This window comes from Stegodyphus dumicola, chromosome 2, assembly GCF_044657685.1.
Source record: "Stegodyphus dumicola isolate Sdum_Otavi_A_Nest chromosome 2, ASM4465768v1".
Classification (NCBI taxonomy): Eukaryota; Metazoa; Arthropoda; class Arachnida; order Araneae; family Eresidae; genus Stegodyphus; species Stegodyphus dumicola.
Window position 1 is genome coordinate 107,508,589 of NC_140769.1, and position 16,310 is coordinate 107,524,898.

General features: G+C 33.0%; 1 protein-coding gene and 1 long non-coding RNA gene across 2 annotated transcripts in view; one reads left to right on the forward strand and one right to left on the reverse strand.

Annotated features, from left to right (window-relative positions):
• Window positions 1–11,986, reverse strand: part of LOC118186334 (putative phosphatidate phosphatase) — a 203,410-nt gene extending 191,424 nt beyond the window's left edge. Inside the window, exons 1-2 of the mRNA XM_085811013.1 lie at window positions 11,875–11,986; window positions 3,282–3,383 (exon numbers count right to left, since the gene is read on the reverse strand). Coding sequence (XP_085667139.1) covers window positions 3,282–3,383; window positions 11,875–11,879 — 107 coding nt within the window. The 5' untranslated portion in view covers window positions 11,880–11,986. The remainder of the gene's footprint in view (window positions 1–3,281; window positions 3,384–11,874) is intronic.
• LOC146998542 (uncharacterized) overlaps window positions 1–13,209 on the forward strand; it is a 230,620-nt gene extending 217,411 nt beyond the window's left edge. Inside the window, exon 3 of the long non-coding RNA XR_015039521.1 lies at window positions 11,141–13,209. This is a non-coding gene — a long non-coding RNA (uncharacterized LOC146998542). The remainder of the gene's footprint in view (window positions 1–11,140) is intronic.
• Window positions 13,210–16,310: the final 3,101 nt, after the last annotated feature.

The following is a 16,310-nucleotide window of genomic DNA, read 5'->3' on the forward strand; positions in this document are numbered from 1 at the left end:
TTTGCACTCATTTTTCCGGAGTGGTAACAGTCTCGGACGTAGGAGATAAAAATGTTTTATCTCGAAAACTGTTGCTACTGCTCGCTTTTAAAATCGTAAAGTTTGTTAATCAAAAATGGGCAAGTTTTACAAAATATGTATATATAAAATATGTATATATAAAAGGCATTCTTCTTAAGAAGAATGCCTTTTGCCTTATTGTGCGTTTGTTTGTTTATTCACGTTATTGGTTTCTGATCAATTATGCTAAACTTTTTGCGACATTTAATCGACTGAAACTGAATATAGGTGAAATATTAGATGGAACGTGAGCTTTCACGACCATTTTATTAGAAAGACGAAGATCATTAAAAACTGCATGCCATTGTTGCTGATATAATGATAGAGGATTAGTTTATTTTTCTATGGAAAACTTTTATGTGGGTTCCACATCGCATCAGACTGAAAAATGTATGACTATGAATCGGATTTTTTGCATCCTTATTAGAGAGGGATTACAGCGGTATCGTTCTCTCTGTTGTCAGATACATTACATTCAATCTTAACTGGCATTGGGTACTTCCGCTAGTTAGTTAGTTAGTTAGTTCTAAGCACTGGGCCCCAGCCCACCTAGCAGGCGAAACCTTCCATATGGCTATGAAGTGACATGCCAAGCCACAAAGCATAACAAAAGAAAAAAAAAAAAGTAAAGCAGGATACATACATTCTAAACACTCTCGGTGAAATAGTATATAAATGTGTCGTTTCCATTTCTATGTTTTTTTCCTAAGTTTAAAATCTTTATAAGTTTTACTTTAAATTAGTTATTATTATTCAAATCTTTATATTACCAAATTTCATCTTAAATTTATAAGTTACTTCAATTATTTCTGTTTTCAGTATGATTTTTTGCTTTGTTATATCTCGATAACAATATTCTTCTTATTCTCATTCACAGTTTGCATAATATCTCTTGCAAATTTTCTAAACAATTTATAGTTACTAAATAAATTCTCAAACTTCGCAAATTTATATTTTTCTCTCACACTTTCAGTCTGGCAACAGTCCTCGACGAAATGCTTTGAATCGCCGAATTTATTACAAACTTCACATATATCATTTCCCTGGAGGTAGAACCTTTTTAAGTAAGCAGGGAACCTTCCATGTACAGTGAGAATTTTATTGACATCTGCATCTCCTAAAATTCCCATTTTTTTTTTTCTAATTTTTAAACATTTTAGATAGTTTTTATTTCTTTCAGAGAGATCCCATAATTTTTTCTAGTCTCTAATAAGCTTGTCATATATTATAGTACATGTCTTCTTTTTCGAATCTTGAATAAAAACCTTTTCGGTCCCAACCCTCCAGGGCGGCTTCTTTCGCTAGAGCATCCGCTCTCTCATTCCCATAATGACCAGCGTGAGCTTTGATCCAATGTAAATTCAAAATATGCTTCTTTCGTAGTTCTAAATATATATGCTTAAGTTCATTAACAATATTATTCTTTTGAAAGTGGAGGGGGAGAGTGCCATAAGAGCAGATAAGGTATCTGAGTATAAATTAATGTAATACCCCACGGATAATTTCTTGATCCAGGATAAAGCGATTTTAATTGCCAACAATTCTGCTTGATAAACTGAATTTCTTGATTTTCAAGTAAACGTTTTGTAATCAATTTCAATACCTTGGAAAAATACAACGGAGGCACAGCCGATGCTCTCCGCAAACTCTGATCAGTATAAATTTCAATTTTTCTAGCTGAAATATAGTCTTTATCGTAGGATATACCGTAATATTCGCTAGGATGACTATAACTTTCGCTAGTATGGTATAACATGTTTATAAAATGAATGGTTATTAAATGTATGTAAATTTTTACAACAAATAAATTAGTGAATTCTTGTTATTTGCAACATTGGTAGCATTTCTTATATTTTAAGAAATCTTTTATATTGCTTCGTAATCTGAGACAGCACAGGAACGGTTTAAAATTATTTCTATAGTAACCTAGGGAAAATAGCGTCTTGCATAACGCCATCGAGAAAGGGATTACGTTTGTTACGCGAAGCGCCGTTATATAAGCACACTGCTGACGAGGTTTGAAGAAAATACAGGCGGTAAGATTTGTCTTAATCAAGTGCCACTAAGTGTGTCATCAAGATGCCACCAAATTTTGGCAAATATAAGCTAAACAGAAGAGTTAAAATCTATTCTCAATCAATTAATCAGCTTTCGCCGGAGCTCTTGCTACGGCGAGTAACTATACCATTTTTCATCACATCAGGAAGGAGTTAGAGTCTCAGAATATTTTCTCAAAATCAATGTTTGTTCCCAAATTTGTTCATCGTACTCAAATATTTCAAACAAAGAGATTTCTTGGTATTCTGTAGTATCAGCACTCTTTTAAAAAGTTCACATTTATAAAACTACTTCAAAGATTTTAAAAATTTCGAAGCGATAACCATACGATAAACAAGATCATTATTTATGATCGTTTCTGAATTTAACTGATTAAGTCAAGTAAATTCATCATTTCTCTATGGACAAATCAGATATATTAGTTAGCAAGCTAACAGATGCAAATAAAAAACAAATGTAAATAATGCATCAACGATGTTTCAAGTTGATATTGGCTTCAAAAATGGTACATTAAATGCTCATTTTAACCTAGGCTGAAACGATTTTCATTAATTCGTTCTTACATCGGGAGGTATGAATCGCAGTTCACTTAATTTTTATAATTTTACAACATAAAAAGGAAATTAATAAATAAATATTCTATCAAATCTGACCTCATTGGCATCACTTAGAGTGTTTTATTTTTATTCCAATTAAGTTCGATTGAAAATGACGTCATTAAAAACTTAAATTTTCGAATTAAATTACAAAGCTCCAGAGCGAATGATCGTTTAAAATTTACCGCAATTATTATATTATAATAAAACTGTAACTAATTATTAATTAGCATGGTCATTTCTGGTTGGGGATTCAGGTAACATAATGCAGTTATGTTATAAGAAGCTCTGTTATTAATTTGAAAATATTTTTAAAATTTTTCGTCAGAAGCTTTATTGATTGCTACAGGTTTTCTAGTAAACCACATATTTCCATTAAACGAATTCTAAATTATATTAAAATGCAATACAAATTGTTTTACTAAGTTGAAAAATAAACAGCTTAGTAAATTAATGATATTTAGTTAGCTTTATACCACTTGATTTAATTTGAAGAGCAATACACTCGTCTGTGTCTGAGTTTCAATAAAACATCTTTGGAAAAAATTGGACACTAAATTTACTTACCTATCGTTTAGTTGTTGACCAGATTTAAGTATGCTGATCCGTTCTTCTGGCAGCTGCGGGGCAGCTTGTTTTTCTCTGTAAAGCGTTGGAGAAGAATTCTTTCTGCAAATGAATATTATCGTTAATTATTAAGATTTATTAAAATTATTAAAAATGGTATATAGCCCTTAGCAACTTCAATGAAAATAATTTCGCATTGCAAGGCAACAATAAAATGCAATAATATACACTAGCATTCGAACGGTAAAATCGCCTTACAATAGCTCAAACCCCGGCGAACGGGCTGATTATATGGGATTTTTCATTATCTTCCCCATACGTAACGTGAATACTAGCCTACTTTCCTTAGAAAGTCGTCTACGAAGGCATTGTATATCTTAGGCAGATAGCTCTAGTGTGCTTTGTCGTTGTCAAATAAGCCACAAGAACCGACATAATGCAAGTTAAATATGGAGCAAGAATACTATACTACTATATTGTACTACAGTTACTAGAGTGCAAAGATACCAGGAGAAATACTATTGATACTATGCCACGTGACGAATACTATATGTAATCTAGGAATTAATATAATTTCAGGTATGAACTCCTGAGTATTTTTACAAAATTCCTTGCCATAGTGGTCTAATATTCAAACAAGGAGTACCTTGACATTTCCCACCAATTGTTTTGTTTCTCATTATGATTAAAAAAAAAATTCCCCTTTTTTCTGTTTTTTGTTTTTGTTTTTTTTTGCAGCCAAACTGCAACTTTTTCCAAAAAAAAGGGGGGGGGGCTTTTGTTGCAAATTCCCGCCGCTGTTTTGTAACCACTATTAGCACAAAGGAGCGTTGACTCAGAAGGGCTATTAGTCTCGAAACTGGATTTTGCTTTGAATCACTGTAAAAGGCTGAATCACTTTTCAAATTGTTGCAACCAAACATTCTTGCCCTATATTATTTTAAAAGAAATTAAATAAAGGAGAATGCGCATGAATGTAGATATGTTCCTCGCGTTGTGAAAAACGATGGCACTTAGAGCCATCAAATTTTGAATAACGTAATCCTCCACCCGAACATGGGCACCTGGAAGCCCGAATTTTGAGTTTCGAATTTGTTTTATTATCTATTTCACATTTTGTAAAACTTTAACAAATTTTTGATTAGAAAACTCAACGATTTCAAAGCCAGCAATGGCAATACTGTACATAAAAAAAAAAAAAAAAAAAAAAAAAAAAAGAAAAGCATTTTTATCTCCAGCACGCGAGACTGTCTATTGGGAATTCTAAAGATAGGCTGTTTTTAAATATTTTGTAATATTGCTATTGAATTTAATTTTATGTGGTTTAAGTGCGAGGAACATGATATTTAATAAATAAAGGTAACACACAAAACGTTTATAATTTTGATCATAATATAAAATCTGATAGATTTAAATTTTTTCTTTAATGATATTTACGATTCCATTTCTAATCCCTCTTTGCAATCAGCTCTTCAAGACTTAGTTACTAATTTGCTTAGTAGTGTTGTTCTCGTCATTTAGCCAGAACATTCACGAATTTATGCATATTGTTCTCTCATACGCACCTCACCCTTTTTCTTCATTTTTCAATCCTGCAGCTGAAGAAAGAGGTTCTAATTCGAACTTCGAAACAATTGCTCTGTACTCACATTATGCAGATTTGTGTTGCTTATTACTGACATCTTCGACATTTAGCTCTTTACCGTGTGTTGTTTTTGTTACATAAAATTGCATTTTATCGTAATCCATTCTATGATGCCTCCGAGATAGTTTCACTGAAATTGAATTTTTGATAAATATTGTCAATTTTTAATTTGTTAATTTGCTTACCCATGCTCTTAAATAACCACAGCATAAAGTGTGAAAGATGTGTTTGAATAGAACACGTTGAATTCATAGTTGTCATGAACAGACAAATACATCACGGTCTACCAGACCCAGACTCAATTAAATATCATTGAATAATGTAAACAATATTAATTACTAAATTAAATATCACTTATAATGTAAATTACTAAATGCACTTAATAAAATATCCTTTATAATGTATATTATTATATTAGATACTAAATTAAATATCACTTATAATTCAAGTAATTCATTAAAATGAAAATATTTTTTCTCTATTAGCTATAAAAGTTAATTAAGGAAAGCGTGAACATTTCAAATTACCTAAGATAAATTATTAATTTTTTTTCCTCTGCCAAATATAATAATTCTGCGAGCTTTTTAAAAACAAGCTTTTAGAGCATTTAGGGCATATATTGCATTTTTTTAGAGAGTCCTCTAGTTTGATGGCTTATTTAATTCCCTTTTTGTATTAACTGTTTAGCATCACGGCTAATTTTCATACATTCCTCAGGAGTATGAATATTTTGAAAATTTGATATAATGTATCAAAACCACTTTATCGTGCATGGAAAAGTTTTGCGTGAAAGAAAAATGGTTAAAAATTCATTAACATTTCTAATCAATATACTCTTTCAAATATATTATGGCATCAAAACTGTTATTGATTTGACTTTTTAAAAAAGTCCTCAAGAAAGTAATGTAAAATTTTTCGAACAGGGTTATCACTTCAAGACTATTTTGTTTCAGTGATTTCTTATTTTTAAAAGCAAAGTATCAATATTTATAAAAAATATTTGACGTTATATATAAGGGCACAATGATAATCGAAAAAAATTATAAACATTAGTGCTATTCAACTTTGCTTTTAAAATCCGTTTCCAGCACTGTTATGTTATATCATTTACGGTAGCTTTACAAACAAATTTTGAAATTTTGAAAAAGGCGACGAAGTATTGAATGAAAATATAATATTATTATATATCTATATATCTGTGTGTCTACGTATAATTTTAATATTAATAATTTAATGATTTTAATTTAATATTATAATAGTAATTTTATGTTAAATTGCAGGACATCGGATTATCGGACTTTCAAATTTTAAAATTGCAAATTAAATCCGAACAACATTAAATTCTCTGCATTAAAAATACACGCAAAATACAAATAACAAGTATAAAAAATACAAACAATGAAACATTAAATTTCAGTTTTTTTTTTTTTTTTAAATTCAGAATTTTAAAGCTTACATTTCCTGTAAAAATCCATGTTCATATTTCTGGAATTTCTCATTAACTCATAACAGTGTAAGGATTATGTTAATTTTATTAACAGTTAAATTTTGAGTTAAAGTTCCTTTCCTGTCGGTTCTTAACTTCAACTTACTACTTCCGGCCAAAACGTAGTTTTAGAATCACGTCTGAATACATACTGAGGAAGAGCGATATTTAACCGCGAAGTTCTTCGGTCTTAGAGAGAGAGATACCAGGTATTCTGGCTGCGCGCGGTAGCCTTTTTAGGCTACTCTCTCGTAAGCTATTATTACGCTCGGCCGTACTTTAGGGCCTTAATAGCTTCGCAGTCTATTAACGTTAAGGGGCCAAATCTGTTAGAATTTTGATAGCTTTGACTATACCTCTTAAGTTTAGATTAGTTTATTATTATTCTTAGTCTTTTAAGTTCAAAGCCCAAGTGTCGGCTTTATTGTACACTCCAAGACGGCGTTTGGTTCAACTTTAGTTGGAATAATAAAGGGCTAGTTTACCCTTCTATCTTGTTGTTTCCTATAACACGAACTCAAGCGATCATGCGCTTATCAGTTCTTAAGATTCTTCACTTCCAACAGTAACTTAGCATTAGGAACTCTACAACAGGATGCCCCATCAAGACCTCTCCAACTCTGCACAGCCAGATTCCTCGATTGGAATACACAAAAAATTTCCAAAAGATCTAATATTTGTATGGTCCAAAGTTTTCGAAATAAATCCAAAAGAAAAGTATGACTTCATATATGGTGCAGAGCATTGATATTTGCATATTGTTATACAGGAAGATGTCCAAAATATCCGCCACGCGTATCGAATCATGCATGCGCGCGCCGTGGAAGGCAGATTGCGTACCTTGCAGCAGCATCTATAGTGCAGTAACGGTATCAAATACGATATCAGGAATCTGAACTCGTATCAACACCGTTAGACCCTAATATTAAACTTGCAGTGTTATTAGTTCTTTCGATTTCAGGAAACTGAAGAAATCCGAACGGCCTTCAATCGAACTCCAAACCTCGCGAATACGCGTCAAGAGTGCTTCTAGTTATACCACGAAGACATACGGAAAGGAGGAAGAAAATATCTTTGCGAATTTTCAAACGTCTAAAAAGAAAATGGAACTGCAGACAAAAATAAGTATCAGTCTTTAACTGAAACTTTGATTCATTAGCTATATCTACATGACCTGACATTGCAAATTCTGTTAGTAGACTTAATCTGTTTAACAGGAATTCAAAACATTTTCACTCGATTCGAGCAAAAAATATGTTGTAATATCTTAACCGTTTGAGTCTCAAGTCTGTTAAGATTTTATGTTGAGAAAAACCAGTACATCTCGAACATTGTAGACAATATTAGAAACAATCAAAATCGTAAAAACAACCTTGTATTTAGCGTAAGTATATTGAAACACTCAATCGATTTCGAGGGCAGCTAAAGGTCCCTTCTCATCAGGAGAAAGAAATACCTAGATGAAGAAAAATAAAGGGGAAGGAGTCTCAGAAACACGTGGTCCTTATCAGCACTGCATGTGGTTATAACCGGATTTTTAATCAGAGTTACACTGGCCGCTTACTTTTACTGAGCCAGGCTATCTGATCAAACATGTAACCCAAAGGCCAAGAAAAATTAGCGAAGTTAAAAATAGGGAGCGAGGGGCAACTGCACCTTCACGCTCAAAATCTGAACTTCGAATAATGGAAAGCAACCACTGAACGGATTTTTCTACCCTCTGGTAGTAGCAAACGCGAGGAGGTAACGCCATCTATCGGCAAAAATAACTGAATTAAGATAGTAGAATTTTAAAGGCATTAGGAAAAAATTAAACTGGGCTTCGGGAATTTCACTTCACACATACTGAAATTAATGAGTTGGTTTCACTTACTAAAGTCTCTCTGAGTCAAACCCACTTTGTTTTCCAAAATGCATATTTTCGTCAAGTTGAAGGATTGGCTATGGGTAATCCTCTCAGTCCGGCACTTGCTGACATTTATATGCACTATTTTGAGATGAAATTATTTGATAAACTATCTTTTCTTCTTTTGATTCGGTATGTTGACGACACTTTCGCACTTTTTGACCGTTATAAAGAGGATTTATCTGAGATTCTATCTATTATGAATTCAATTGATCCAGCCATCCAATTCACTCTTGAAATTGAATCCAACAATTCCCTCCCCATCCTTGATATTCTTATAATCCGCAATGAAACTGATTTTAGGACTACTGTGTACCGTAAACCCTTTGCAGTTTGTTTACCACCCCATGCCAAGTCATGCCACCCTGTTAAGCAAAAAATGGCTTCTTTACTATTATGTATTCCGCGCGCTTAAAGTTTGTTCCTCTGAATCTTTGCTTACCAATGAACTTAATTATTTGAGAGCAGGTGCAATTGACCGTGGATTTTCTCCCGTGATTATTGATAAAGCCGTTAAAAAATTTCCAGATTCCCATCAAAGAAGACATTCCACTGTTAGAAATAATATTAACGACCTTGTCGTGCTTCCATTTTATCTTCTGTTAGCTATAAAATTGCACGGATTCTCCAGAAATTTAATTTTCAAGTCGGTTTCTTCCCTATTAATAAAATTCACCCTTCGATTCTAAAAGATTGCGTTTCTGTCTTGAATTCTTGGGGAATCTATAGTATATCGTGTCAGTGTGGTTTAAGATATATTGGCCAAACAAAAAGAGCGTTGAAGTTTCGTATCCAGGAACATGAATCTTATGTCAGAAAAGGCGAAATTAACAAGTCTTCAATAGCGTATCATAGTTGGACATTTAACCATAATTTTGACTTTGGGTCTGCAAAAATCATCCAAAAGGCTTCTTCCGTAGGTGAATTTGATTGTCTTGAGGCTTTTCATATTCACAAAGATTTAGCATGTTTAGTTAATGATTTTAAGTCCAATCCAGTCCTTCCTAATGCCTTTAAAATTCTATTATCTTAATTCAGTTATTTTTGCCGATAGATGGCGTTACCTCCTCGCGTTTGGTACTACCAGAGGGTAGAAAAATCCGTTCAGTGGTTGTTTTCCATTATTCGAAGTTCAGATTTTGAGCGTGAAGGTGCAGTTGCCCCTCGCTCCCTATTTTTAACTTAGCTAATTTTTCTTGTCCTTTGGGTTACATGTTCGATCAGATAGCCTGGCTCAGTAAAAGTAGGCGGCCAATGTAACTCTGATTAAAAATTCGGTTATAACCACGTGCAGTGCTGATAAGGACCACGTGTTTCTGAGACTCATTCCCCTTTATTTTTTTTCTTTCTAGGTATTTCTTTCTCCTGATGAGGAGGGACCTTTAGCTGCCCTCGAAATCGATTGAGTGTTTCAATATACTTACGCTAAATACAAGGTTGTTTTTACGTTTTTGATTGTCACATTAGCGTGTTTCTCTTCTAGTCTAATATGAGAAACTCTTACGCAAGAATACGTCCGATCGGAGGGGGGCTTTGCAAACTGAAATAAATGCGACGGAGCGATGAGAAAAAAACAAGAATCGCGTTACCTAACAAATAAAATCAGCGCTGTTACTCTTGGGATTTATCGATGTAAAATAAACAAAGCGCTATCGCGCCGCTTTGGTATAGTTCGACTGCCTCATTCGCGACCATGAGCGCAATCACGATTGCGCCATTCGGACCGAATTATTCTCAAAATAGGATGGAAGGATGGGGACTTTCTTTCCCTCGAGCATATAAATTCCCTCTTTCCGGACATCTACACGTGACCTTTTACGTTCGCAGCAAATAATAACACCCCTTTTGGACGAGTCTACGTGTTTTGGCAGAATGCCAGCCAAGGTTGCGTCTGAGACGGTCGAACTATATTTCTCGACATAAAATAAAACAAGTGCTATCGCGTTGCTTGGGTCGTTTAGTACTCATTTAGAGAAAACGCGGTTGCGCTGTTTCGGATTCTTCGACAATGTTTTTTCAATATCCCATGAGACTCAAACGGTTAAATTCACATTAAACATGAAAATAAATATTGTAAACCAAATGAATCTCTTAATGTTTGTCGAACGCAGATTGGGCCGAAAATATTCTCGATATAATATTGTTTAGTGGCTATTTTGTACAGCAGGTTGTCCGATTTCTTGGGAATAGCGCAAGTAATAAACTACAGCGTTATTAAGCACTAAAGCAGAATACATAGCGTTACGGAATCTTCAAAAGATGATACACTTTACTACTGGGAAAGTTTTTTTTTTTTTTTAATAGTAGAACCAAGCATTTAGTAAGCATTTAGTAAAGCGCAGCATTTAGTAAAGAATACAGTTTGTCATTCTAGAATAAAACATACTGATACTCGTTTTATTACATTAATGCGTTGTATAGCGAGAAAGCAATCTATGTTAAATATGCAGCCGTCCAGACGGTAAAGTGGTTAGTGCCTCTAACTGCCAGACCGTTGTGCCCGGGTTCGAAGCCCGGAAAAGCAATGGATGTATTCTATCCGTCCCTTTACAATAGAGGCAACGGCGACTCAGCAATTATGTGCCTCCATAATAAAGAGAACACTGCTTCTGGACTTAGTAGTGGCCAATGCGTATAACGGCTAGAGACCGCCAATGGAAAAAAACAAAAAAAATCATTGTTAAATACGCGTCTACATCAGAAATGCGCGCCAATATTTTGTCAAAAACCTTTGGCAGGGACAAACATAGCAAATGTAGGAATCTATTCGGTTTTGAATTCTTAACTAATGATTGTGTTTTGCTATTTTATTCTATTTTCAGTGCTACGAAGGAGTGTTTGAAATCTCTACCTCTTCATAGATTCTGCAGTAGAGACGCAGGGAACATGTATTTAATCTCTGGTGGAAGCCTAGCAAATTGTCGGTTGCCGAATGCTGATATGATGGACTCAGCAGAAGATGCTAGTGGCAGTAGAAGCCGACTGGAGTGAGGAAATGCAGTAGTCGTCAGTGCCCTTAAATCAAAGAAACCTAATCATAAGCGTTATGAATCCCAGGTGTATGCCGTCGAAGGCTACTTGAAGCTATTGCTTCGATGGCGTAAAATCATAGTGATCAACATGGTCACCATTTGTTTCGCTGTAGGTCAAGGACTGGCTGTTTGCATTGGGTTCCATAGTCACATATGTTACTGTATTCATAATCCATCTTCACGTATGCAAAACAGAACGAACACTGTTATGTCGAAAGACGAAGAATTAAACTGTATCATTCTTGACTTAATTTGTGATCTTCGTGAACGCAACAGGTTTAAACGGACTTTTCAGAATTCAAATACTAATAATTTTTAAATATATGCTACTAAAAATTACACTGGAAATCCATATTAATGAAAATATGAGGAAGAAAGTAAGAAGATCAAAGCGATTTTATATTAATAACAAAAACGTTTTTTAAGGTTTAAACATTTTATAAATATTTTCAAGCTCATCATCAGACTCAGCTTGTAAAACAACCAGATTTACCATAAATTTTAAACAAAGGTGTTTTACTTACTTCATAGCGCTATTTGTTCTGTGGTTTTCTTGAGTGCTGTACTTCACATTTTAAAGAGCAGGAGTATCTTAAGTTGAGGATTTTGAAACTTTATACACTGTAGATTACAGATGACCTCGAAAAGTGTTCACGCTAGCATGAAGTGTTATTATCGGGTTGCATATCTTATCTTGTGCGCAATATAACTAATTTTACACTTTTCAGAACGCTTTCACTTGTTAAATTTATATTAAGCAGCTGTATAGAACCCAGACATGAAAATACGCATCATCAAGATCGACCTTTTATCAATTTATCAATATTATGAGCACAAAACATTGGCAATACTAAAAGATAAACCGAACAGAATTTGGAAATTATTTATTTCATAAATGATAAATATGGAAATAAATAAAACACGAAAATAAATATAAAGAATTAAAGAATTAAAAGATTTCTGTTTGTTATTTCAAACGGGCGAAAAAGAAATAACCCGTTTTGCTTTTCTTGTTACTCCAATTATTTTCCTGCAATGAGTTATTTATTTTAGTTCATAACTTGTTTATTAAAAATTAATATATAGAATTTATAAAAAAAGTAATTGATATTTTCCAGGAAAAATTCATAATAATAAGTAATGGTAAAATTAAGTAATTGTAAAATGCATATTATTAAAATCTGTACGCTTCTGTCTGTTTGTTTGTGACATCACCTCCACCAACAACGGCGGGGAGTTAAGTTTCGAGAAAGGATTCGAAAAATTCGTGGGAAGCCATTTCGACCATTCTTATCTTCGTATGACTTTAATCAGCCGAGAAATTAATGAAAAACTCTGAAAACGCTCATTTTTGCCCTCATTTTTCCGAGTGGCAACAGTCTCGTACGCTAGAGATAAAAAATCTTTAAAGTGTTGCCACTGTTCCCTTTCAAATCGTAGAGTTTATTAATAAAAAATTTGTAAAAGTCATATTCTGATGTTGAAGAAAGTACGCGATTGCACGTGACGCCATTGCATGTCGAAAATATTTCGTTAATTTCAGTATTTTAAATAAATAGCTGCAATTGACAATTTTTTTGTTTCAAGTTAGTATAACTGATACGATATGTTATTGTTGCGTTCATTCTTTTATTGATATTGAGAAAAAGGTGTTATATTAGATTAAATTTAAATTATGACGTCATACGTATAAGTATTAACCTAAAGTATCAAAAGTTTTTTGCTTCCTGGTTTGGCAACAAAAATATTATTTATGAATTCATTGTTGCATGGAAAGACTGAACGGATTTCATTCATACTGAAATTTTCTATACATTTTCTTTTAAGTTGTACATAGAACTTATAAGTTTTGCTTTGGCCAAAGCCCTCTAGTAAATTAAAAACAGTACTTTATAAGATTAATATTACAGGAATTTGTAAAAATATTTTGCTAGTTTTCTAGCAAACATTTAAATGACCAGAAAGCCTTTTTTTCGCATTTAAGATGAATTATTCCTTTTTCAATGCTTAGTAGTGAGGCAAAATCATGTTGTAAATTAAAATTTACTTATTTTAATGGTCTAAATAGCTTGTTTCCCTTTTTAACTCCCTAACACTTGCCATGCATTGTCTTTTAAATTATATAAGTAAAATTTCGGTATATTCAGTAAATTATTTTTTTGTTTTGTTTTGTTTTTCTCTTGTTTTTTTCGTAATCTTTGCTTTTTTCTATTCTTTTTTTCTGTATCGTCGTTACTCATATACATTCATATACACATAGTATATGCTGTGAAGTATGATTATTTATATCACACATATTATATTTTACGAAGTGTTTCAGAAAGCGATTTTAAAGATGTCGAATTAACTTTTAACAACGATACTCATCCCAGCACCTTTTTTTAATTGTCAGTTTCTACAACTCACGTGAGAAGAAATTATGTTTGTGTACGGAAGAGCCAAAGTTAAAAATTAAAACATTTATTTTTATCACTTTTTCCCCCCTTTCCAAAATTACACTTCACTTTCCAATTATTATTATTTCCAACAACCTAAAACAGTTTCTGTTCAAAGTAAACGTTAAGCCAGCTTAAGATTTCTAAAACAACTTGCAAACTAAATAATTACTTAAAAAACAAACAAACAACAACAACAAAAAAAAAACTGATATTTTTCAGATTTTAAATTACGTCCAAAGGGGCGTTTTTTTAACGTTTTGAGTGTTACCTTTATTTATTAAATATCATGTTCTTTGCACTTAAACCATAAAATTCAGTTCAAGAGCAATATCGCAAAATAATGTTAAATTAAGCATATCTTTAGAATTTCCGATATACACAGTCTCGCGAGCTGGAGATAAAAGTATTTTTTTTTTCTATATAACGTTGCCATTTCTCGCTTTTAAAGCATTGAGTTTGTAAATCAAAAATTCGTTAAAGTTTTACAAAATATAAAATCTATAATAAAACAAATTCCAAATTTGGGATTTCAGATGCCCATATTCGCAGTAGGATTTCGTCATTCAAAATTCGATGGCTCTATGTACCATTGTTTTATCACAATGCGAGAAATAGACAATCATTTATGCAGATTTTTCATTATTTAATTTCTTCAAATATAATGCAGGACTCTAACATTTTGTGGCAACAGTTTGAAAAGTGAACTGACGTTTATAGGAGTCCGACGCAAAATCGCAAAACGAAAACAATAGTCCTTCAGGGACAAAAGGCCCTTTGGACTAAAAAAAAAAAAAAAAGAAAAGAAAAGAAAAGGCTTAAAATAGAGTTATCACGAATTTTAGTTTTCCGAAGATGATAATATCTGTTTTATGCTAAGATTACGTTCAATTGCAGTTTCACCGTGTCAGATTTATTCTCCACTAATCCGGATTTCGAAACTATTTATTTGCCTGGTGGAGATATGTCTTAAATAGAAGCTCTAAGTGCAGATTAAACATATAAAAATTCAGATTTAAATGTATAAAAAGAGACAAAGTTAAGAAGCAAAGAGAAAGGATCGGTAGTATACAGGAAAAGAAGAAAGAAAAGGTACACGTCAAGTAATGAAATTCAGTTGTTATAATTTATATGTATATCCTGCTGAGTGGTATTCTTCCGTAGTTGCGGTTGACAGCGTTTGAGAATGTAAAATAAGAGTAGATAGAAAATGACAGTTCTGCAACAGGTGGGTCAGTGGGTCAGGGGGCGTGGTCAATGACATCACAGAGGGCGGGGCCAAAGGCAACGTCATCACACTAGGAGGCGTGGTTTCGAGTGGAGTTGAGTTGTTTTTAGATTGCTGGTTGAGTTGTAGACCTCCTGCTTTTCATTTAAAGTTAGTTTTTTTAAATTGGCAACAGAGTCATGGCGTCCTCTAGGGAACGAAAAAAGAAAATAATGTATTTAGGAATTGCTTATGGCGTCCTCTAGGGACGAAAAAAGAAAATAATTTATTTAGAAGTTTCTTTTATTTAAAAAATGTTGTATGATTCAAAATATAGAATTGAACTCTCAAACAAAATATCTCACCAGCTCAGTAGTTTGAAGATTTTAACCACTAAGCTGACGGGATACATTCAGATTCGCTGCACGTTATCATGATAACGTGAAGTCTACAGCGCTTATCAAGGATCTTCCTTCACTTCTGTATGTACTGTCAAACTTGGAATAGCAACAACAACCTTAAGATAATACATTCTTTCGCGTATGATTATCAGAGTTTTAGAAATTTTCCATTACTCTATCATGATAAGTGGATGATGCTTTTAAGATTCTCCTTATGCATATATGTAATATCGAGGTTCAGAATAACAACATTAGGACACTATAACTCTTTCCCACTATCCTATCATGATTATTTTTACACATATGACGCCGGAAAGACTGGCTTCACAAACAAGACATGACAAGAATGTATTACGATAAGTGTTGATGAAATCATTTCGTTAATGTATGTTTTAGATAATTTTTGCTATTTAAGAATGCTACGTATTTCTATATCATTCAGAATTGTCGTTAGATTCAAAAGCGAATATGAGGAATATATGTGATACAGAGTTAAATGTGGAATTATACGAAGAATTTTATTCACGAAATGAAGCTGATATTTTGCTAGATGAACTATCAAATTATGATTTTAAAAATATTAGTTTTGAAATTAATGGGACTCAGTATGTTCCACGAAGAAAAGTACTCGGTTTTGGTGATGAAGGACTTAGTTACGAATTCTCTGGAACGAGCATTTGTGCAGAACCATGGACTCAAACTCTTCTAAATGTAAAAGATTATGTTGAAACGATAACTGGCAAAAAAATATAATTTTGCTTTATTGAACTATTATCCTGACGGAGTGGCGAAAATTTCGACGCATAAAGACAATGAAACTTGTCTCGAACCTGAAAGTGATATACCTATCATCAGTTTAGGTGCAAAACGTGAAATGGTATTTACCAGGCGAAATTTCACTTCTCGAAGCGTGGACT